At 41.9% G+C, this 23485-nt stretch overlaps 1 protein-coding gene across 1 annotated transcript in view; it reads left to right on the forward strand.

Annotated features, from left to right (window-relative positions):
• Positions 1–23485, forward strand: part of PTPN2 (protein tyrosine phosphatase non-receptor type 2) — a 76303-nt gene that overhangs the window by 37177 nt on the left and 15641 nt on the right. Inside the window, exons 4-7 of the mRNA XM_036874644.1 lie at positions 5363–5463; positions 11507–11605; positions 15472–15609; positions 22307–22516. Of these exons, the coding sequence (XP_036730539.1) occupies positions 5363–5463; positions 11507–11605; positions 15472–15609; positions 22307–22516 (548 nt within the window). The remainder of the gene's footprint in view (positions 1–5362; positions 5464–11506; positions 11606–15471; positions 15610–22306; positions 22517–23485) is intronic.

Genomic DNA, 23485 nt, shown 5'->3' on the forward strand with positions numbered 1-23485 from the left:
TTATTCTGCTCTTTTTTCCCATAGGGTTTATTACTGCATAACATGTAATCTACTTAATTATTTTGCTTATTGCTGTCTCCCTTTCCGAGAAGGTAAGCTCCCCAGGAGTGTGGATGGGTTCCAGGGGCCTGGGTTTGTGGATGAAAGGGAAATACTATTCGTCCCCCAACTGCCTCTCCCTTCCTTTCTCCTAGAGGGAGAGATCTGAGCTTCAAGGAGAGTGGTGAGCTGCTCACTGATTGTGTGAGACCAAAGTGTGGTTTGTCTTGTTGTTTTTGTTTTTTTAACAAAATTATTTATTTATTTATGGCTGCGTTGGGTCTTCGTTGCTGCAAGTGGGCTTTCTCTAGTTGCGGCAAGCAGGGGCTACTCTTTGTTGTGGTGTGTGGGCTTCTCATTGTGGTGGCTTCTCTTATTGCAGAGCACGGGCTCTAGGTGCATGGGCTTCAGTAGTTGTGGCTCACGGGCTCTAGAGCATGGGCTCAGTAGTTGTGGCTCGCGGGCTCAGTAGTTGTGGCTCACGGGCTCTAGTGCACAGGCTCAGGAGTTGTGGTGCACGGGCTTAGTTGCTCCGTGGCATGTGGGATCTTTCCGGACCAGGGCTCGAACCCGTGTCCCCAGCATTGGCAGGCGGATTCTTAACCACTGCGCCACCAGGGAAGTCCCACATCTTGTTTTATAGATGCTGTCGAAGAGGAAAGGTGTCCACGTTCAAGCGGCAGTGGTGACTTTTACCCGTTTTGTAAGGACACCTCCCAGTCTTCTTTCCATCTCAGAGACTCTGGGGTGGATTCAAGGGGCCCTTTTCAGTTTGGGGATGTGCGGAGGCAGAATTTAACCAGTTAACACTGTCATGTCAAGTTTAGGAACTTGGAATCATGATGGATTGAGAGAGGTGGACATGTGCAGGCAGCTGGCCCCTCGTTTGGAGGAGGCCGAGCCCGCTGTGCGCTCCACACAGCATCGCTGGTGGCCGGTCCATGGGGCTGTGCCACAGGCCCCGATGGATGGGACTGCCCGAGTGTCAGGCCATCCTCCTCGTTCCATCCCGTCCTCTGTCCGCTGCTCATTCTTTCCTCGAAGCTCAGGTGCTCGTGCGGAGTTGCCAGGGCCTCTCCTCCTCCCGGTCCTTCTCGGCGGCCCCTGTGCTCCTCTTCCTGCTGTTCCTCCTGCTGGAAGCCCCTTCCCCTTCTCTTACCCTGGCCTGCTCCCACCATACTCAGCGCAGCGCAGTACGGCACTAGGACTCATTCCCGGATAGGACTTTTTTTCTTTTAAAAAGCTTGAAACAAATAATGTCTTATCTCTCTGTCCTGGTTGCCTGTCTCCTGGCATGTATGTGTTGACCAGGTGTGGAAGGTGGTCAATTTAAAGAGCAGATCGTCTGGTGGCGGGGATGTGCAGGAGGGGGGCTTCCATCAGAGAAGGGAAGTCCTGGGTCAGGCCTTCAAGAGGTGAGGTGTGTGTGCAGAGGTGGAGGCAGAAGTCATCCCTGAGGCAAAGAGCAGGGTAGACGGCGATGCCAGGGAGGATCTGGGGCGTCTCTGGGCCTCTGCTGTTGCTTCTCTAGGGTGCGATCGAGGCTGATGACTTGACTGGCCTGAGTGCCAGCAAAACGTGCACAACACGACTCAGGGTGTGAGGGGTGAGAGTGGAGAGCAGCGAGCACCTGACACATCCCAGGAGCGAAAAGTCCTGCACAGCCGTTGTGGTTGGTTATGTCGTCAGAAAAGGAACATTCAGCTCATATGGTTTTACTTTGCCGAGGAGACAGCTGAGATGCTGACCCTCTGCACGATGGCTTGTTTCTTCTCCACTAACATGGCCACGCCAATGCTGACGGGGTTTAGCTGTAGCTTTGCTTTTGGCTCATTGCTTGATTTATGAGAGAAAATTCATGTTATTTGTGCCTCCAGTATCTACTTGTAGGATTGAAGAGAGTTGACACATCTGTCAGATGCTTACATTCTTGGCCGGGAAGCGCCACATGGTGTGGAAATCAGTGCCAAACGCTTACTGTCCCCCATTGAGAATGGAGCCTGAAGCAGGAAGTCTGTTAAAGCTGTGCTGATAGTCAGTCTTCTGCCCAGTTTCTGTTCATTGTTCTTGATCTCTGCCTCAGCATAAATGTGAGCCCTTCCTGTTTGACCTGGAAGACTTTCCACAAGGAGATGTCTTTACAATAATGAAAAAAGGTGAAACTGGGGGTGGGGGGGTGGGGTGGGATGGGGGAAAAAAGCTCAATGTGACAGTATTGAAAGAGGAAGCTAATCTGTGTTGTCAGCTCAGGCCACAGCTAGAGCCAGTCATTTCTTGACAGATGAAGCCATTTCTCAGAAAACAGGCTGTTTGCGGGTGGGAGGTGCGGGGACTTGTGGTTGGAAGTTTGCCTAATCCAGCTCGTTGCCGCAGTCCATGGGGTGTGCATTTCTTCCCTCACCCCGATGATGCCACTGTGGAGAAAAGTATGCATTCTTGATCGTCCTGCTGGTGGTGTTATTAGATGTTGAGAAATCAGATTTCCTGTGAGGTGTGGTTTGGTTGCATTTGTGGCCTCTCATGCAATACAGTTTGAATCATCCTCATTTTCTCCCTTTGCTGGATCCTTTAAAAGATAAGGAAGAGGGGGATAACCATACACTTCAAATGATGATAAAGTGCTGATGGCCCCGAGGTTGTGTGACTCTGATCTGATAGTCTCATTTCAGAGGTTCTTAGGCAGGATCAGCTGCTTTGGGGAGAGGAGAAAGCATGTAACATCCTGGGTTTTTTTCTAACTCAGAAGTCAGAAGTTTGGTTTGGAGTGAACTGTTCACAGGTTTGGGGCTGACCAGTCGTGACGGGCAGGGAGAGGAGACACTTGACCTCAAGAGTTAAGGGGACCCATGTCACCCTCACAGATATTTCAGACCAGACAGTAAGTGGTTTTTCGTGGGAAAAGAGGCTTTGTCTCTCTTTGTTATCATTACCAGAGAATATAAATCATCAAGTCACAATTCCTCATAAAAAGGCTTTGATAGTTTCACTTCCTGAAATGTTTATACTTACTTGGTAGATAGTGTTAAAGTGATATGTTTTATTTAACACAAGAAACTCTTACGTTTTTTTCTCTACACAGATTCTCTTCTGAATCAAAAAGTTACATGCTTTGCATTTTTTATTAATCTTCTTAATGGAACAGAAGAATTAAAATGATGTTAGATGTATCTGAAAGTTTAAAAAAATCAGTCCTGAGGAGAAAACATAGGTTCAGCCAACACTTGTAGCCAGTTCTAAATAGCTAGACTTTTCCCAAGGATTACCTTCCTTTTGGAGGGTGCCTTTCAGGTAACGCCCTGCTTCCCTACTGGTCAGCACTCGGGCTCCAGGGAACGTATCTGGGGGTGTGGGATTCATGTTTTTAATGAGCTGGAGTGACACCAGGTGTAGATGTTAACACTGGAGAGAAAATAACAGTGAACCCAGTTCAAAGTCCTGAAGGCAGGGTGTCAGATACCCTTAAAACACCCCTGAGGTCTTTCTCCAGGCTTATGGAAGGGTCTGGATGACTTGCCGGATAACTGAATTCCCAGCGCCCTGTAGGGGAACCTTCCCAGTGCCTATGGATTCTTGCTTCTTTTGCCAAATTGCTTTTTTCACTTGTGCAATAGATATGATTAGTCTCCGGGGTTTCTCTTCTTTCTGTGATTACAGCATGAGGAAATACGTTCCTTTGGTATTATATTTTGGCGGAACTTGAATTTTAGGGATTGTGTAGCATTCTAAAAGCATGCATTATTCTTCTGATACGTGTTATCTAGGAGGCGTATGGTCTTTATTTTGTTAATTATATAGCTGACTGTTTTACTCTCTCACATAACAGTTAAAGAGTGATCAAACTGTTAAAAAAAAAAAATGACTGTTTAAAAAAAAAAGTGACTGTTGACATCATCTTTCCGAGAACACTAGTATAAGTGATTTACTATAACAAGACCTTCGCTTTTCCTGTTTACACATGACGTGTAATATTTACAGAGGTCTTGGGTTCAATCCAGCAGAGACATCTCACATAAATTGATGTGTGGAACTAAAGCCATTTAACATTTTCTTTCGCATGGAGGTAATGTGAACAGTTTTTTTAGTTTAAAAGTGGGGGAGAGAATGGTTGTTTGGTATTGCCTTGAGGGGAGCAGTTTACAGTAGAACGTTTTCTCTAGTTAGACATCAAACATGCATGTAGGTTATAATTCAGTCATATGCCTCTGCCTGTCATATATTTAGAATTCTGAGTTAACACTAGTTCTGTTATTATACATGTGCTTCCTCTCGCAGTGTCTTGTTTCTCTTCCCCTCCCTCCAAAATGATATAGGTAAAGTTTTGTGCTCCACGTATTTAAATTAGCATCAATTCTAAATCTGTGAGATTTTCACTTTTAAAAACTAGTATATCTAAACTGTTATAACACAATCTAAGTAATGAAGTATCTTTAGTTGTCTTTTAAAGAATTGGAATATTCCAAGTGTGTTAAATAAATAATCAAGTTTAGCACTTGATCTAATTATATAATTAAGTGCTAAAAATTATTTTTATATAGTTGAATGCACATCTGTTGATTGAAGAAAATGAAATGTAGTTACTTTGGGGATCTGGTCTTATTTATTTGAGGCCATTGTTTTTTGTAGGTAGACTTATTATTTCTTAGGCATCAAGAATCTTAACCATCCTTTTACTTTTAGGAAGATAGGTGCTTTATTTCTTTTACTATGTTTTACTCTGGTCAATTTTTCTAGTTAAACAACAGCTAAACTACCACTAACAGAAGCACTTCCTTCTAACAAACAGTAACAAACAAAAGGATTTCATCTTTGTACTTCCTTTTAAAAAAGGGAGTAATTTGGGGGACTTACCTGGGGGTCCAGTGGTAAAGAATCCGCTTTACAATGCAGGGCACGCGGGTTCGATCCCTGGTCAAGGAACTAAGATCCTACATGCTGCGGGGCAACTAAGCCCATGCGCCACAACTACTGAACTCGCGTGCGTCAACTAGAGAGCCTATGTGCTGCAAACTACAGAGCCCATGTGCCCTGGAGCCTGCGTGCCACAACTAGAGAGAAGCCCGTGCGCTGCAATGAAAGATCCCGCATGCCTCAACAAAGATCCCGTGTGCCGCAACTAAGACCTGGTGCAGCCAAAAATAATAAATAAATGATCTTTAAAAAAAATAGTAAAAAGGGGAGTAATTTGGGATTTGACTCTGCTGGGGTGCTAATTTATTTTTCTTTGTCTCTTCTATCATTTTATAAATATCCAGAAAATTAATATTAAAATAAAAAAGAAATGCAACTTTGAAATGACGGTATGATTTGTCATGCTCTGTTTCAGATGATCACAGTCGTGTTAAACTGCAAAATGCTGAAAATGATTATATTAATGCCAGCTTAGTTGACATAGAAGAGGCGCAGAGGAGTTACATCTTAACACAGGCAAGTGGTGTGATGTGCAGCCGATGCCTGACCGCCATTCTTGTGATTGGTCTTCTTTAAAACACAGTGAAAAGTGTGTCCTGACTTCTTTTGGAGATGAAATGCTGTTTCAGTTTTTTCTGTTGTTATGTAATGAATGATGTTACAATGTTTTGCAGCTGTGTATATTTCAGATAAAAGTAATCTTCAATGTTACACGTTCTCTGAAAGAAAGTTGTTCATGGAATTTGGCTAGGCCGGTTCTTTTCTGGCCAGTTGTCCTCCTTGCTTTATATTGAATATTTGGTACAAAGCCTTGGTTTGTTGATGCTTTGTTACCTTCTGCTTCTCTTTACATCACTTGAATCAGAACGAGAGGCCCTTTGAAAGCTCTTCTCTGCCCCACCCTGGCGTGTATTTTCAGAGTGTGGACAGACCTTGGATGTCAGGGCAGGTGAGGGTGTGAGCCAGGTGCCCAGACAACCAACAGGGAGGCCCAAGAGCCTGCTGCCCCTTTGGCCTCCTGCCCGATGGCTTCTCAGCACACCGGCCACACCCATGTTCCAGCAGCACTTTTCTTCCACTCTGAGATAGCAGAAATGATTTTGGTTTATCCACACCAGCTACCCTTTGTTTATCAAATAATAGATTTAATTAACAGTGCTCTCATTTCCCTCAGTTAATGATTTTTAAATATTCAAAAGATAAGCTGTATTATTCAGTATCTTGCAATCACCTATAATGGAGCGTAATCTGAAAAAATATATGTATGTAACTGAATCACTTTGCTGTACACCTGTAACTAACACAGTATTGTAAATCAACTGTACTTAAATTTTAAAAAAGATAAGCTGTATATTTATAATGTTTGAGATTTTTAAAGAACCCATTTCAGATCAGAATAACCTGTTACTGAAAGTGAAAACCGTTGAAAATGGTAAGAAGATATTCAAATTAATGTAACTATGAACTGTTAGACTATCTCTAATTCACAGGAAACAAGAATTAATTACTCTTTTTTACTTGAAGTAAAGCAGCTCCTGTAAATCAAAAAGAAAAAGAGAAACAATCCATGAAAAAAACTGGCAAAGAACATAAATTCACAGTTCAAAGAAAAGAAATAAAGATAGACAATATACATATGAAGAGATGCTCAACTTTTCTAGTAATTAGGGAATATAAATTTAAACCAGCAATCAGTTACCACTTTTCTCCTGTCAGATCAGCAGAGATTTAAAAGTTTATAATACTCAGGGGTCTAATATGTAAAGACATAAAGATACATGTGAGGGTGTTTGTTACAACTTCATTTTAATAGCATAGGGCCAGAAATAGTAGAAATGAAACAGTCTGCAAGGGGCTGGCTAAACAAATTATACACTTGCTATTCTTACTGATTATTTCTGGGAATTAGGAAAAAAGAGAGACTTCAATTTGCCATTTTCTGTAATATTTGAAGTTTTTCTTATGCGTATTCATGTTTTTAATAAACTCATTTTTAGAGTTAAAAAATTTACTTTCTATTTGAAAAAACCATAATGATAAAAAACAGAAAAGAGTAATTACCCTAGATTCCTTATCACACCCTTTCTTTCTCTTTTTTTTTCAGTCTTTTTTATCCATTCCTCTTTCTCATTTTTAGTGTCTAAAAATGCAGTTGTTTCTCAAGATTCTGACTTAAGGTTTTTTCCCCCGTCCAGTCTACACTCATCACTTCAACTCCCTGGGACCACATTTTGAACCTTTGTATCTTAAGAAAGAGGGTAGACTCTGGACTCATGGTATCTGTATTTGAATCCCAGTCTGGCTGCTTCATTGGATGTTCATTCATCCAGCAAAGCTTTGAGTACCTACTTTGTGGCAGCATTGTTTGAATAAAACAGCCATTCATAAAACTGCCATTATGAACTTCACATCCTAGTGGGAAGTAAAATTAACAGCTAGCAGCTAGCAATCTTTTTTTTAATTAATTAATATGTATATATTTATTTTTGGCTGCGTTGGGTCTTTGTTGCTGTTCGTGGGCTTTCTCTAGTTGCAGGGAGCGGGGGCTACTCTTTGTTGCAGTGCGCAGGCTTCTCATTGTGGTGGTTTCTCTTGTTGCTGAGCATGGGCTCTAGGCGCGTGGGCTTCAGTAGTTTTGGCACGTGGGCTCAGTAGTTGTGACGCACGAGCTTAGTTGCTTCACGGCATGTGGGATCTTCCCGGACCAGGGCTTGAACCCGTGTTCCCTGCATTGGCAGACGGATTCTTAATTACTGTGTCACCAGGGAAGTTCCCAAGCTAGCAGTCTTTTATTTATTATTTTATTGAACTATAGTTGATTTACCATACTGTGTTAGTTTCAGGTGTACAAAAAGTGATTCAGTTATATATACACACATCTATATCTATTCTTTTTCATATTCTTTGCTGTCGTAGGTTATTACAAGTTACTGAATATAGTTCCCTGAGCTACACAGTAAATCCTGTTATTTTATAGATGGTAGTGTGTATTTGTGAATCCCAAACTCCTAATTTATCCCTTCTCCCCTTTCCCCTTTGGTAACCATAAGTATGTTTTCTGTCTGTGAGTCTGTTTCTGTTTTGTAAATAATTTCTTTTGTATAATATTTTAGATTCCACATGTAAGTGATATCATATAGTATTTGTCTTTGTCTGAATTACTTAGAATGATAATATCTAGGTCCATCCATGTTGCTGCAAATGGCATTATTTCATTATTTTCTATGGCTGAGCAGTATTCCATTGTATATATGTACCACATCTTCTTTATCCGTTCATCTGTAGATGGACACTTAGATGTCTTCCACGTCTTGGCTGTTGTAAATAGTAACAGCTAGCAGTTTTTAACACTGTTCTATATTTTATGTTTTGTATAATCTAAACCTCAGGATAACCCTCTGTGGTAAATACTATTGTTATCCTTATGTTAACACGAGGAATCACCTAAAGAGACAAAGGAACTTCAAATAACTTTACCAAGGTCATACAACAAGTGGGATGAGGCCAGGATGTGAAGCTACACGGTCTCCATAGACTGCATGGTTCTGCTCTTAATTATTCAGATCTGCTGCCTTGAAACTACTCTGTGACCTTGGACACATTACTTATTCCCCAAGCCTGTACTGTCGTCCCTTGGAATCTGGGGGGATTTGCTTGCAGGATCTTCTGCAGATGCCAAAACCCACGGGTTCTCAAGTGCATAGTTGTCCTTCTCTGTCCTTGGGATTCCACATACCAATCACGGATCGTGTATTAAGTTTGCCATCTGAGGTTGGTTGATTCTGCGGATGCAGAACCCATGGATAAGAGGGCCAGCTGTGTATTTATTGAAAAAAATCTGCCTATATGTGGACCCCCGCAGTTGAAACCCGTGTTGTTCAAGAGTCAAGTGTGTACCTATATTATCGATATATATCTCTATTATCTATAGAACAATGCTGATAAAAACTCATATAGTGCCTGGTACTATGGTAAGTACTCCATGGAGTATTTATTGTGGCATTTGTTACTGCTTTTTATTAGTAGTAGTAATGATAGTAATAACCCTTTTATAAAACATTATAAATCTCATCACGAAAAAGAAAATGCCTGACTCATACCCTAGTGATCTCATTTAAGCCTCCTGTCCATCTTGGACAGTTTCTTTGTGTCCTGACAGAGTCCCTCCCCCCTCATTCTAAATGGGACTCAGAAGCCCGTCTTCAGCTTTTTCTTATTTCCTGAGTCTCACCCCTGCCTCCACCCCTGCCTTATATTTTTCAGCATCCATATGGGTGTTTTTACCCACGTGACCAATTGATGTCACAAATTCTGCATTTTCTATGTCGAACTCTTTCTTTTTTTTTAAACCATGCCAGCCCCCTTCCTATTTTTCTCATCTGGGTTAAAGCTATCCTCCTCATGTGTCTAATACTTTCCTTTGTTCTGCTGCCCTGCCCTTCTTCAGAGCTCTCTTGAAGTTTATCTGCACCAAAGTGGTAGCTTATTTCCTTGCCACCAGTCCGTCCTTCCTAATCCATCTATAACAATTCCACCAGAATTATTTTTTGTGACATACGAATCTGGTCATATCCCTTTACTCCTTAAAGAAGAGTTCGGTGACTATTTCTTGCATTCGAGACCCTCCCACTCTGCAGGTGCAGTTTCCTACTGCGTACCTCCACGTTGCCCTCAGCAATCTAGCTGTCTTTTCCTAGATGTCCCCTAAACTTGCACATGCCTTGCCTTATGCTGGGAAGGGATCCTGATTCCCTACCCTTCCTTCCCCCATGTCAGTGCCCTCCTCATTTTTAAGGCTCTGCGCCAGTATCCTTCCTGCTTCTGCAGACCTGATGGTTTACCCCTTACTCTTGTGGTGCTTGATGTGTTTCTGTTCCTTGCCTCTGTCATAAGCTCTTTGACATCTGAGACTGCTTTTGCCTTTGTACCTAGTACGTTGGAACAGAGAACACGCACAGAAAATATTTCAAAAGATAGAGAAAACCAGAGATGCTAAGTGTTTATTAAAACTGCAGTTGTTCTCATTGTCCTTTGCTGCTTATTATTTTTGTCATCTTTACCCTCTAAATTTTATGAAAATTAAAAACATATGTATCAGTCCCTTGGTACAGATCTCCATTTTGCACAAGAAAAATAGGTAGTATTGCTGCTAAGTGGAAGGGCTGAGAAACCCTCTCCCATTTCAGAACCACTAACAGAATGTGCGTGTGTGTGTGTGTGTGTACACGCGCGTGTGCGTGAACACACTAAGGAGCGACTTCATTGGTGAACTGATCTGTCCATTTTTTTAGACGAAAGAAACGGCATTCATTTTACTGGGGATCTTCTCAATGCTGTTTTTACCTTCACATTGTTTGGTTTTGGAAGTAACTCAAGCATTGGATAACATGCACCGAAGGAGGGGAACAGTTCCTCAAACCTGAGGGTGCAGCTCCTCAGGATTCGCAATCCCTTTCTAGCATTTGTATAACTTAGAGCTTAGAGTTTATTAGTTCAAATAATATTTACCCAACACCCACTACATACCAGGGATACAACTGCCCTAAAGCTGCTTTCAGTGTAGCACCACTTGAATTGCCTTGTTTTCCATGTGGAGCTGAAGCTCTAGTCAGCGTCCTGTGAGGTGAATGCTTGTTGAGTTACTGGAGGTACAGTCAAACCTCGTTCATGTTAATCTTTACTCACTTAAAATAGTTAAAGTTTGGGCATGGCCTTCTCATCTCTTGTTTGCCCTTTATTCTTCCCTGTGCTACCCATTAATCAAAATGTGAAGGTAATTGGAAATTCATAATATGATTTGATTTTTTTTTCCCCATGGCAGTATTGTGATATGCACCGTTACCCCTTTTAACTCCGCTCTTGAGGGTTACACGTTCTCTGGTTTTGTAGATTAACAGTTTCATAGTAGTTCAGGTGCTTTGAAATTTCCACTTTTTCTGGAATTCTCTTTGTAGCTAACTTGGGTTGGTTGCAGGCCAGTGCTGGCACAGACTTCCTCCTTTGCAGGGCTGCCCTCATGATGGAAGGCAGGGCCTCTCTTTCTGTGGCAGAGACCGGAGGGGACAGAAATTGCCTTTGCCTGCCTCCTTTGCAGCTAGAACACAACCCGTAGATCTTGGCGCCTGTGATTTTGACCCTGATTTGCTTACAGGTTGTGCGTGAGTACTACAGCCACCTTAGGATGGCAGTACCAGCAAAGCAGGTGATGTTAGTGACAGGTTGGGAGTACTGTCCCAAACCCACTCCTCTTTGGACAAAATCTTGTCTTGACGTTTGTTTCTACCCAAGCCTGGTTCTCCAGCCCTCAACTCTGAAAGTCACCTGAGAGCCTGAAAATTTTTCGTTTCTGCCTAAGTAAATAAAAGTCAGTTTTGATCGTTGATAATCAGTAATCCTAACTAGCACAGACCTATTTTTAGTTCAAGTGGATTTAAAGTCTCGATTTACTCTTTATGATCCGATACACTATTCTCAGACGAGAAGCTTCCCTGGAGGAGTTTCCTCGGAGCCTTACTCCGTCCCCTTTCTCTTACCTACTTTTCCTTCTCTGTTCTTACAGGGTCCACTTCCTAATACAGGTTGTCATTTCTGGCTCATGGTTTGGCAGCAAAAGACCAAAGCAGTTGTCATGCTAAACCGAATTGTGGAGAAAGAATCGGTGAGTAATACTTGATATTTACAACTTAGTGTACTGCCTGTGATTGTTAACTTATAAATATTTTCTTATTTCTTTTGGGATATTCATTCATTAGTTTTGGCCTTTAATTGCTAAAGGCTAGTGGTCAGGGTGATTCTGACCAGAAGAGCTAATGTATCCTTTTCCTTTTTTACCTTAAATATTTAAATAACAATTGCGGACCACTACCCTCCAAAATATAAGTATAATGGAGCCAGTATTGGCTAGTAGTGGTATTTAGATCTTTGGAATCCCTAGGCTTTATCACAATCTTTACAATTTATTATTATCAAAATCCTGGAAATTTTATAAAAGATTAAAGTGACAGGTTTCTAAAACCTTTATAAATTACCATTGGCTCTTCGGTCACAAGGCAGTAAGTATGGAAATGTATAAATTTATTGACATTTGAAGTGTAGTCTAAACCCAGTGCTAATTAGTGGTGCAACGTTGAGTAAGTCTTTCAGCTTCTGTGGCTTTAGGGTCCTCTTCTGTCAAACGTGCAAATTGGAAAGTATTGTCTGTCAGGTCTCTTTCAGCCCTGAGGTCTTAGACTGCTCTGCTTCTTCAGGTTCCTGATTCTTCCTTTTTTTTTTTTTTTAAAGATTTAATTTAAGTTTTATTTTTGGCTGCATTGGATCTTCCTTGCTGCGCATGGGCTTTCTCTAGTCGAGTGGGGGCTTCTCTTGTTGCGGAGCATGGGCTCTAGCCCTGCGGGCTCAGTAGTTGTGGCACATGGGCTCAGTTGTTGTGGCACGTGGGCTCTAGAACGCAGGCTCAGTAGTTGTGGCGCATGGGCCTAGTTACTCCGCAGCATGCGGGATCTTCCTGGACCAGGGATCGAACCCGGGAAGTTCCCCTGCATTGGAACTGCAATGTCCCCTGCATTGGCAGGCAGATACCTATCCACTGCACCACCAGGGAAATCCCTCTTCCTTTTTTCTAAATTAATAGTTGCCAGTTTTCAATGGTAGTGAAGGTTTTTCTCATCTGTTTCAGATCTGAAGTGGCGTTAACATACCAGAGTGTCCAGCAATGTCAGCGTAGTCGTTTACAGTGGTTTTCGTGCTTCAAGTGATGGGGGCTCTATCAGTTGGGACATTTTGAGCAGCGTTGCCAACTAGAGGATTATAAGTTTCATCCCTCATTCTGCAGTTTAATTAGTATAATAAAAAGATAAGACTGCCACCAGAAATCAGAAATCATGTTTACGGTGGTTGGATCTAGAGTCAGGTTTCATTGTCTGGGGGAAGGTCACCTTGTGGGTGGGAGCATAATGTTTGTCAGCGTAATGATGGTGGCAGCTGTTGCTGGTCGGTGTTTAGCTCCTTAATTAATTAGGGGATATAAAATAGTGATATTCCAGTTTTATCATTTCTTCTTGAGCTCTTGTTGGAATACTTCTATTAAAAAAAAAAATAAACCTCCCACTCTTGTTACTTGGCCACTTTTAAATAGGAAAAGCAGTTTTCAAACGAAGTTGATTCCCTAGTGTCCTCAACATGTGACCACTTAGGTTTTCTTGGTGTGGGGGCAGGGCGGGAGGGCATCAGGTACTGTGAAGTCATGGATTCAAACATCCTTGATTCATTTCACTCCATGGCAGTTATTATCCTTATTTGTAGTCAGATTGTCCCTTCACTGGCCAGCAGGAAGCTCTTCAAGTTGGGCCCTGAGTTCTTTTACACAGACCCAAGAGTTTTCATAGCTACTTGCTGTCTGGAATGACTCCATATTGCAGGCTCATCTTAAACTCTTGTGTAAGAATCAGCCATTTCTATAAGGGGCCTTAATTTCTTTCAGTGGGCAGTGGTATTTCAGGGTCACAACAAAAGTAGGGATGTTTGTTGCCACTGGGTTGGTCTTTTCAGTGAACAGAGCTAAGGAAAAATATGTTTGTGTGTTAAGGTAACACAGCGCTAGTGTTCATACTGATATTTCTGATTCAAATTTAGGCCTATAGGGGTTGGCTCAACCCTTTCTATCCTTTATCTGTTACAGCGTTTTCCATACCGTGAATTCTGGTTCTCAAAGACACTAGTGATGTCAAATATCTTATAGTGACTCTTTTACTTTGTCTGATATTGCACACAGAAAATACTCATAATAACAAAATCAACTCCATCACCAAAATAACTACTGAAAAAAAGTTTAAAATGTTTTGTTTTTCCCATTCTCTGTTTTTTTTTAAGTTGTACTTTATGTACATTGTCAGAGTTTATAGCACATTATACTCTGTCCCTTATGCCCCTTTTGTGTAGGTCTGTATATGTTGAGGTGTCTCTCCAGTCATTCTGTCTGTAGCTCATACTCCAAAGGATCCTGAGGAAGGACTCATGGGCACCATAGTCCCTCATGTCTTACGTGCCAATGACAGTTCATCTGCTGGCTCAGTGCTTAACAGTCAGTTTGGCAGAATATAAAATCTTTGGCTCATATTTGCTTTTCTTTGAACAACTTAAATGTATTACTCCATTTTCTTCTGGCATTACAAATTACTGTCAAAGTCAAATGGACATCTTTATTTCCTTTATAAGTCACTTATTCTTTTTACCTAGGTTACCCAAAGGATTTTTTTCCTTCAAACCCCAATAATTTTACCAAAATATTTCTGTGTTGGTCATTCTGGGTCAGTTTGTCCAGGGGCATAGAGTGCTTTTTCAGTATGTGATTTCAGACATTTTTTCTTTCTTTAAAGAAAAATTTATTGAATTATGCTTGTTGACATTTATTCTGTTCCCTTGCTTGCTTTGGTGTTCTTTTCTTGGGTTCTCCTATTATACATGTGTTAGGTTTTCTTTGCTTATTTTTTATGTTTGTCACATTTTCTCTAATCCTATTTGTCTCCCTCTTCATTTCTTTTTTATTTTAAAAATGTCCTTCTTTTTCTCTTAAACCATCATCTGTTGTGTTTAGTCACATCTCTTTTCCCTAGTTTAATTAATTAGTCTTTGTTGATGAAATGTGTTCTATTATTTCTGATTCTTTTTTCTTTTCTGTCACCTCATTTCTGAGTTGTTCAAATTCCAATTTATGCTCTTTCACTTCTGGTGTCATTTTTTAAATGTCTTTTAGCTAACCTTTTGAAGTGTCAGCTCATAGTATTCATTTGTTTTGGGAGCATTTTTATTGTTTGTTATTTGTAGCTATTTGTGATTTGGAAAAGGAGAAATGGCCATATTTTACAAGGATGTTTTTCTGGTGTTTTTTCCTAATGAAATGACTCTAGCTCACCTTACCTCAGCCTGCTGGCCTCATAATTTGGCTTTTGGGAAGATGTTTTTATTGTCACAAATACAAATTCCATGTCAATAGTTCTGCCAAAATGTAACAACTCTAGGTAAAGGGAGCTTATCTTCTAATTCTTTCCCCAACTTAATTTTAGTAAGTAGGTATGCAATGTTATTTCTAGATATGTAGTAGTATTTAGTAGCAGATTAACGGGTATTTATGGAAAATACTTGTAAAATAAAGCCTTTCAATACTGTTTGAAGATAAGATTCTTGTAAGAGTTTGATATTTATAGAAACGTAGTGTGAATGCCAGTATGATGTTAAAATATACGTTACCCTGCTTTAGAAATGACAAATTGATTTTCATTTTATGAACATTATATCTGTTTATGGCTTTTTTTTAGTGTATAAGTTAGAGGAACATTTTACAAACCTGCTTTTGTAAGATGTCAATCTTATTAAAATACATTAAACATCAAACGTAGTGCGACTATTCTTAGATTTGGGTACTTGAAAAATATATAGCGTGTGTGTGGTTTGTTTTCCTTTCCAGCTTTTTATGGTTTCATTATGTCTATAAACTAAAAAAAGTCGTATGCATATTCTTAAATTTAGGTTAAATGTGCACAGTACTGGCCGACAAAGGATGACCGAGAGATGCTGTTTAAGGAAACAGGCTTCAGTGTGAAGTTCCTGTCGGAAGACGTGAAGTCCTATTATACGGTCCATCTGCTGCAGTTAGGAAACACCAATGTAAGACTTTTCATGCCCAAACGATGGGGCTTTATATGATGATTTTAAGGATTATTCTTTGTTCTTAGGTATGAAGTTTGGGGCAGCCCATTCATTTCAATAATACCTATAATAGTGTACAGCCATAACCTTTTCCTTATAGATTTTGTTCCTATATGTGGTAGCTCTCTGAGGACTCTCAAGAAACCCTAGAAACTAAGAATTTTAAAGTTCAGGTAAATATTTGAGGATTCAGAATAACTTACTAAAATTAGTCGGGGATTAAGAGAGAGGGCTTTAGAATCAGGCCAACCTGGATTCACATCCAGCTCTGCTACTTAGTGTACCTGCTCCCAGACCTCCTGAAGTCTGTCCTCATCTGTGGGATGGAGATGGTGGTGCCTCCCTCTCAGGGCCATTGTGGGGTCGGGTGAGGGTGTGTGTGCAGAGACACTAACACAGACCAGGTGCCCTGTAAACGCCAGCTCTGATACTACTGTTGAGAGTGTTGTTAATTCAAGGGATTAGTCACACGGAAATTTGTCTTTATTAAACTGGTGAAAATGGTGAAGTAAATTTACCATATGGTCTCAAGAACATTTACTTGGATTTTTTTCCAGATATATAAGACTCGTTCCTGGTACTTGGTTGAGATACAGGTACAGGGTGGGTTGTGAGCCTGCTGTTGTCAGGCTGAAGATTGAGATACTTCTCCCCTCTTCCCACTTACCTCTTTGCCTTCTTTGATTCGTAATTAGAATAACTAGAAAATATGAAATAAGAGTGATTCTGAGTTGCTCTCAGAAACTAGAAAAACTAGAAAATAGGAAAATGTTTGCCCAAAAATGGCTTCAGGAATGTATCTAGTCTAAAGCGAGATACTGTTTTAGTTAACTATTAAGTGAATTGAGTGCTTAACGTGTGATCATTAACCAAAAAAAAAAAAGCTTTGTGGTGAAGGGAGATATATACACTTTTTAGATATGCAGAAGTACCTTTTATGGTTGATCTCCTAAAACACCTCTCTGTTTTTTATTACATACTGTAAGTACAGATGTGTGCCGAGTGCTTCGGGCCAGGTCCAGCTTCCATGACTTTCATAGCTGAGCTTATTATGGGATCTCTTAGGTCATCCAGGGAGGAGGCTTCTTTATGAATCTCCTCACTGTATTTGTTTTGCACCAGTGATTCCAAACATACATACAAACATACATACATTTGCATGTATCTTTAGCTGCATTGAAATACATCAGCTACTACTTGGTCCTGGTTTGTCCAGTGCTCATTCCCAGAAACAGACCTGTGCTTCCATAAAGTTCTCATGGGTCTTGGAATCATCTTCTCTTGGTGTTTACTTATCCCAGGTACCTCGTCTGCTTCTGGCATTAAAATTTATTTAGAAGGAGGTGGGCATAGGTGTTTTTCTGTGTCCTGAGCATTGATTACACCTCAAATAATAATAAGATAGAATAACTTTTGTATTTTCTTTATCACTTTGCAAAGTATTTTCACATATGTATCATTTGTCCTACAGTCTTCCTAAAATGTGGACAGAGTAAATATTCTTAATATCCCTGTTTTTCATACTTAAAAAAAAATAACCTGAAAATCCATGAGGTTAATGGATTTTTTTCCATAAATAGATTACTCAGTTAATAAGTGACAGACCAGAACTCAAATCCAGATCTCCTAACTTCTAATGAGATGGGACCAAGTCTTTTGAAAAAGATGCTGATTGTTGTAAAGGAAGATCCTTGGTTCTAAAGTTTCTGAAATTGAGGCCGCCCTGGGAGCAGGCCAACCACTACGTTTTAATTGCTGGCAACTGTGTGATTTCTTACTGCCCTGGGTTCAGAGTACACCATAATTAAATAGCAACAGTTTATGTTCTATTTTACAATCTTTAGTAAGAGCTAGGAGTGCTAGAAGAATAAAGTAGCGTTTCAGTAGGAGAGACAGAATTGCATTTGGTTAAGTATTTAGACTCAGGAGCCATGTGGCCTGAGTTTAAATCCCAGCTCTACCACTCCTGGCTGTGTGACTTGTCCCATTATTTAACCTCTGTGCCTCCATTTTCTCATCTGCAAAACGAGGATGATGACGCACCAGCTCGTAGGGTTGTTACAATGATTGAGTGAATTAATGCTGTGACAGTGCCTCAGACTCAGTGTGGGGTCACCTGTTGTCAGCGGCTCCCTTGGAGTTGGGAAGGGCTGCAGGAGCCAGGGCAGCGGAGAAGGACGCGCTGCAGGAGAGGAGGTGATGACAAAGTAGGGGAGGGACAGCCGGCCTCACCTGCAGGTCTGAGTGGAGGTTCCTGAGGTTCAGAGGACCAGGTTGCTTCTAAAGGAGTCTGGCTGTCCTCTTAACAGATCTGGGGCCAGAGCTGCCTCCTGTCATACCCTGCTCCCTAGAGACCTCACGTCTGGTGGGCAGTAAAGCACCAGCAGCCCTTTCCAGCATCGTGATGAGAGCTCAGAGTTTGAACTTTTGCCCCCACGTGAAGAGATTCCATGTCTGCTTTTAAAAGGGGCCTTGTGGCTTAAGCTATGAAGATAGTTTTGAGGGGCTTTTAAAATCCCAGGTCATCTGGAGAACTTGTCTTTCGGGCTTTTCTGTTTAGTTGGCCTTCACCGTTTTCCGTAGTGTCCTCGGCCAGCTTTATGTGTATCAAGTTCCAGGAAGGCTGTTGTCATGCTGAGTTCTGTTTCTCTGCCCCTGTAGATTTGCCCAGAGCAGGGTTAGATGCCACGCGGGCGTCTTCCTCTCCTGTCTGTTTATGTCCTGTGCACTCTTCTGTCCAGCTTGTGCCCATTTCTCACTTCGGTCACTTAATGTACCTGTGATGCATTCACTCCTAACAGCTAGGATCTTCTTACGCTTCTCTTCATAATTTAAATTTTACCATTTCCCAGCTTGTGCAGCACTTGGCGCATGTGTACATTTTGACACCATAACAAGGTTTTCACCTCCCCGTGGGCAGGGTCCTTACCTGTTGCCCTTGTACCCCCTCTGCGGTTGCACCGAGTACCCTGTTCACCACCCCACACCTGAGTGCTTGTCCTGAAACACGGCTTGGTCCTTCCACCGGGGTCTGGGAAGCCCTTCCGTGGCCGGTGCAGGAGTCCCCGGCCAGCCCCTGCCTTGCCTCTCCCGACCATGCCTCGTGCGTTGCCCTGCCCCCTGCTTAGAAGCCGACCCCTTGCCCCCTGCCCTGGTGCTCTCCTCCCCTCCCCACCTGGGGGTTCCGGTCATCTTCCAGAGTGAGTTATGGTGACCACATATTTAACACGGCCAGTGCGGGATCCTGCAGGAGCTGGTGAGGGACTGAACTAGGGCAGTGACCTCGAGGGAGGCAGGGTCGACAAGCTTGCTTCTCTCCAGGTGGAGCGGAAACACAGGTGAGGAGGTTGGAAACGTGGAGAGGTTACAGTTGATGGGAGCGGATCAGGGGCCGCGGTAAAGGCAGCAGCGAGTGTGTCATTTTGTCAGAGATCACCACGTCTCTTCACATGCCACCACGTGCAGGTGTTGCCTTGTTTACCCTTCACAGCAGCCTTGTGAGATCAGTACTTTCTTAAACCCCATTTACAGGTGACGGAACTGGGGCTTGTGAAATTCTTGGAAACAATCTTGCTACCTTCTTTCTGTGCCTAAAGTGTGAAAATTGGGTCTGGGGCTGTAGAGCTGTATAGATTTTTAAGTAATAATTAGAACATTTATAGTCTTACTCATATTGATAACAATTATAGTTAACTTGCATTTGAATGGCTCTAGACAGCGCACAATTAAATTGCCCCCAGGCTCTCAGCTCTTGTACCTACTCAGCTCATAGTTTAGCTTCCTGACCTCCATGGACCATGAGCTTGTCATCTGCTTCAAAGACGTTACATTTAAAATTCTTCAAAAAATGTAAATGAGATTTTGCCCTAAGAAGAACGGTGAACTGCTGACATCTTTGTGCAGAGGGTGGTGTCCATGATGTAGTGCTTTATGGAGAAAACTGGGCAGGTGTGTGCAGACCGGCTGGAGTGGGGTGTGAGGGGTGGCGGTGAGAAGGGACGGAGCCGACTGGGCGTCACAGCAGGACTGAGGGGCTTGGTGACCGAGCAGGAGGGAAGGGTGAGTCCGCTGTTTGAAACTAGGAGTTTGTCAGAAACTGTAGAGTCTAAATGTAGAGACTGTTTGGAATAAAGATGAATTTTGTTTTAGCTCTGTATGCTTTGGAACCCTTTCCCCCCTTCTTGTTTTTTTTCCGGCATGAAAAAGAGGGAAAGGTATCCAATCGTTCATATAAACTTTTTTTTATACCAGAGTAGTAACATATGGATCTTATTACTTCTGTGGTCCTTTGGGAATTATGTGATTTTTGTGAGCTAAGTTTTTTGAATCTTGTTTCAGTAGGAGTGAATTAATACAAAATTAACCTCTGAGAAGTTCTTTAGACTGGGAAGAAAAAGATGGATTTTCAAAAATCTATTAGTGAGAAAGACTGTATTATACAGTGGTGAGCATTTCTGGGAACTGGCTTTGAGCATCCCAGACAGTGTGACCTGAATTTGAAAGAAATAAAGAGGCCACTAGTCTTAAGCCAAAATCATACAAGCAAAGAAAAAGCAAGTAGTTGCCCAGGATTGTGGGGTAACTGTAGGTTTTGGGCCAGGAGGTGATGCATAGTTGAACCTACACCATATAGGCCACACCCTAGGGAGCACTCCCCTGGGAACAGGGCCCTGGCGCCACCCCTCCTAGGCCTGGGACCTCCAGCAGGTCCACCTGGACCTGGCTGAGGCCCATGTGGACCAGGGCTGGGCCTCTGTGCATGGTCAGCACAGTGTGGTGGCTGAGGACTGCAGCGGGGCGGCTGTCGGGGGAGAGGGATAAAGACACCCACTGGAATCTGAGGCCCTATTTAAAGGAAGATGCGGTTGAGTTAACCGTGTGCCTGGGCGGATGGAGGAAAGGACTTTGGACCCCAGTCCTGTGTGGGTATCAGATGGCTGCCATTTACGGTTTTCTAGAAGGAAGCTACAGTTTAGCCTCCTTAATTTGGAATGTTTTAAACACTGTTTTTACATACAGTAAGATACAATCTTTTTGATATACAGGTCTGAGTTTTGACAGTGCATTCATGTCACCACCTGCCCAGTCAAGATAAAGAACAGTTCTATCACCATCCCCTAGCTACACACACGCGCGTGCGCGCGTCCCTCATGCTGCCTGTGTACAGTCAGCCCGGCCCCACTCCCAGCTCATGGCTACCACTGGGCTGGTTTCAATTCCTATAATTTTGTCTTTTCCATGCTGTCATGTAAATGGAATCGTACAGTATACAGCCTTTAGAGTCTGTTGCTTTCACTTAGCATAATTAATTTGGAATTTAAAAGGAAATGTTTTGAATTTTAATAATCACAATGAGCATTTTAATTAGTAATAGGAAATCTTCTAGTACCTTCAGTGTACTGAGAACCTATGGATCACAGTGTATTTGGAATTATGAAAGCTGGATGTCAAGAAAAATTAGCCACTAAACGCATATAATTAAAATTTTTTTTTAACTTCTGCACTGTATTTTATCAGTGCTGTACCTCATATAACTGAGTCTGGGACTTAGGAGTCTTAATTTGTACTGAAAAAAGGTAAATATTATTTTTTTAAAAAAGCTAAGTTTAATTTTGTAAATTTGTATTGAAAGGTAGATGCTGTAAAAGTAACCATTAAAAAAATCAGGGTTTTTTATGCTGCTTCTGTGGCTCCTTCTTCCAAAATAGTCCTGTAATTAAAGCTGAAACACTGTGCAAAGATGTGTTAGCGGGTCGCTGCTCCCTCTGTGAATGAAGAGCAGAAGGCAGAGAAGTGCTCCTGGGGGCAGAGGGCCTTTGGCAAAAGCCAAGGAACGTTTTCATAATGAGTTAGTCAGAAATAAAGGTCGTCGAGAATATCCAGGAAGTGGTGGTGAGTGCCAGGCAGGCTTTACGAGACAGGAAACACTTAGCATGTTGGTAAACCATGTTAGCACATCAGCAAAGGCATGTCAGCAGTTCTAGGATTGGAAATTGTTACCATGGGGAAAAGCAGCAATTAGGAGAGCAATTTCAGTTAAAAATGTAAAGATTGTTTCTTTAAATTAATTCTTGAGTTGTTCCTCTGTGCCTGTATAGCAGAATCTAAAAGATAACTCATATAATGGGGAACATTATATTTTTTAAAACTTAGAAATTCTTAAAAAGGAAACCATTAAAGAATGTAAAATTAAACTGGTAGAAATTTTAAAAAATAGAATAGAATCCAGTCATCATGATGTATGAATTAAAGAGAATCCTGGCAGCATGTATGGTGCAGGTCAGTGGTTGGGAACCCAAGTGCTGCTCTAATCCTGCCTCTGCCATTTTCTGATGTGTGACCTTGGGTGCATTACTTAACCCTTCACCTCAGTTTTCTCATCTGGAAAATGGGTTTTAGTAGGATTGTCGTATGGGTTGAGTTAATACATAAAAAGCTTAGAACATGCCTACAAAATAATAAGTGTTACAGGAGTGTTAGTTATTATTAATATATTCCAAATTCTCCTAAAGAAAATCTTCCCACACTTGTGTATGTGATTATCAAAAACCAATGAAAAATCATGGTACATTACACAAAACACATCTTTCTGCAGTAGACTTTTAAAAGAAAAAACTCAGAACTAACATTTCCCCCCTTGATTTTCACTTTTTAGAGTGGTGAAACCAGAACAATATCTCACTTTCATTATACTACCTGGCCAGATTTCGGAGTCCCTGAATCACCAGCTTCATTTCTCAATTTCTTATTTAAAGTGCGAGAGTCTGGCTCCTTGAATCCTGAACACGGGCCTGCGGTGATCCACTGTAGTGCCGGCATTGGGCGGTCAGGCACCTTTTCTCTGGTGGACACTTGTCTTGTTCTGGTAAGTGACCTCATTTCAGTCTTCTGTACCTTTTTATTGTTTCCACTGGCAGAAGTAAGCTCGAATGCCAGGATCCCAGAACTGTGTTTTTCAAACTTGAACTTCTGCCTTCTTTTAGAAAAACCAAAAACTCTCATTCACATCCTTTCAGCTGCCTCTTGCTGTGACTGGTGGGGCTGTGTCCAAGATAATTCTAGAGCTCTTGAAGGAGACTTTTCCTGGTAGCTTTTGTTACCTAAATGATGGGTCCTCTCCCCCGCCCTTCTTATTTTTCAAACATCAGTTGGTAGATAATATTGAATTCCTTCTTGCCTTAGTTTCCGTGTTTACAAACTGCAGGGAGTGAGAGTATTCTCCTCCCAGGACTGTCATGAGAATTAAGTGGATGAGTGCATTTAGAACACTTTCTAAGCCCTCGGTGAGTGTGGGTTTTAATATCATTCCCTGAGGTTCCTGTTGTGCCCGAGGGCTGTGTTCTTTCTCCACCAGCCTTCCCAGCCCCAGCCTGGGTACCAGCCTGTGCCTTTCCTCCCTTTAGGTTGATGGGGAGGGTATCTTAGCACGTCTTCTGTGTTACCACTCTGCCTAATATCCTATACTTCAGTCAAAAGCGGCTTGTTATGTTAACTTTGACGTGTTTAAGAACTCTAAGCATCTGTTCTGTTAATGGTAAATATTAAAACTGGATCGTGTGTTTGCCTGTTCCCTGCCAAATGTAACTTCAGCAGCTGTTCTCTTTTCTGGTTGGGCTGTGGGTGCGTGGATCCAGCCCCAGCTGGTGCAGCGGCCCCGCGGTGTCCTTGTGGGTCTAGCTGTTTCCGCCTTTCTGCTCCAGCACCCTAAGGTGGCTGCCGTACACAGACGTGAAGGCAGAGGGGCGCCGAACAAAAAGATTTACTCCTGCCAAGACCTTCTTAAAAAAGGAAGGCACTAATTTCGATGTATTTATCCTTACATTAAGCCAGAATG

This window comes from Balaenoptera musculus, chromosome 14, assembly GCF_009873245.2.
Source record: "Balaenoptera musculus isolate JJ_BM4_2016_0621 chromosome 14, mBalMus1.pri.v3, whole genome shotgun sequence".
NCBI classification, from domain to species: Eukaryota; Metazoa; Chordata; class Mammalia; order Artiodactyla; family Balaenopteridae; genus Balaenoptera; species Balaenoptera musculus.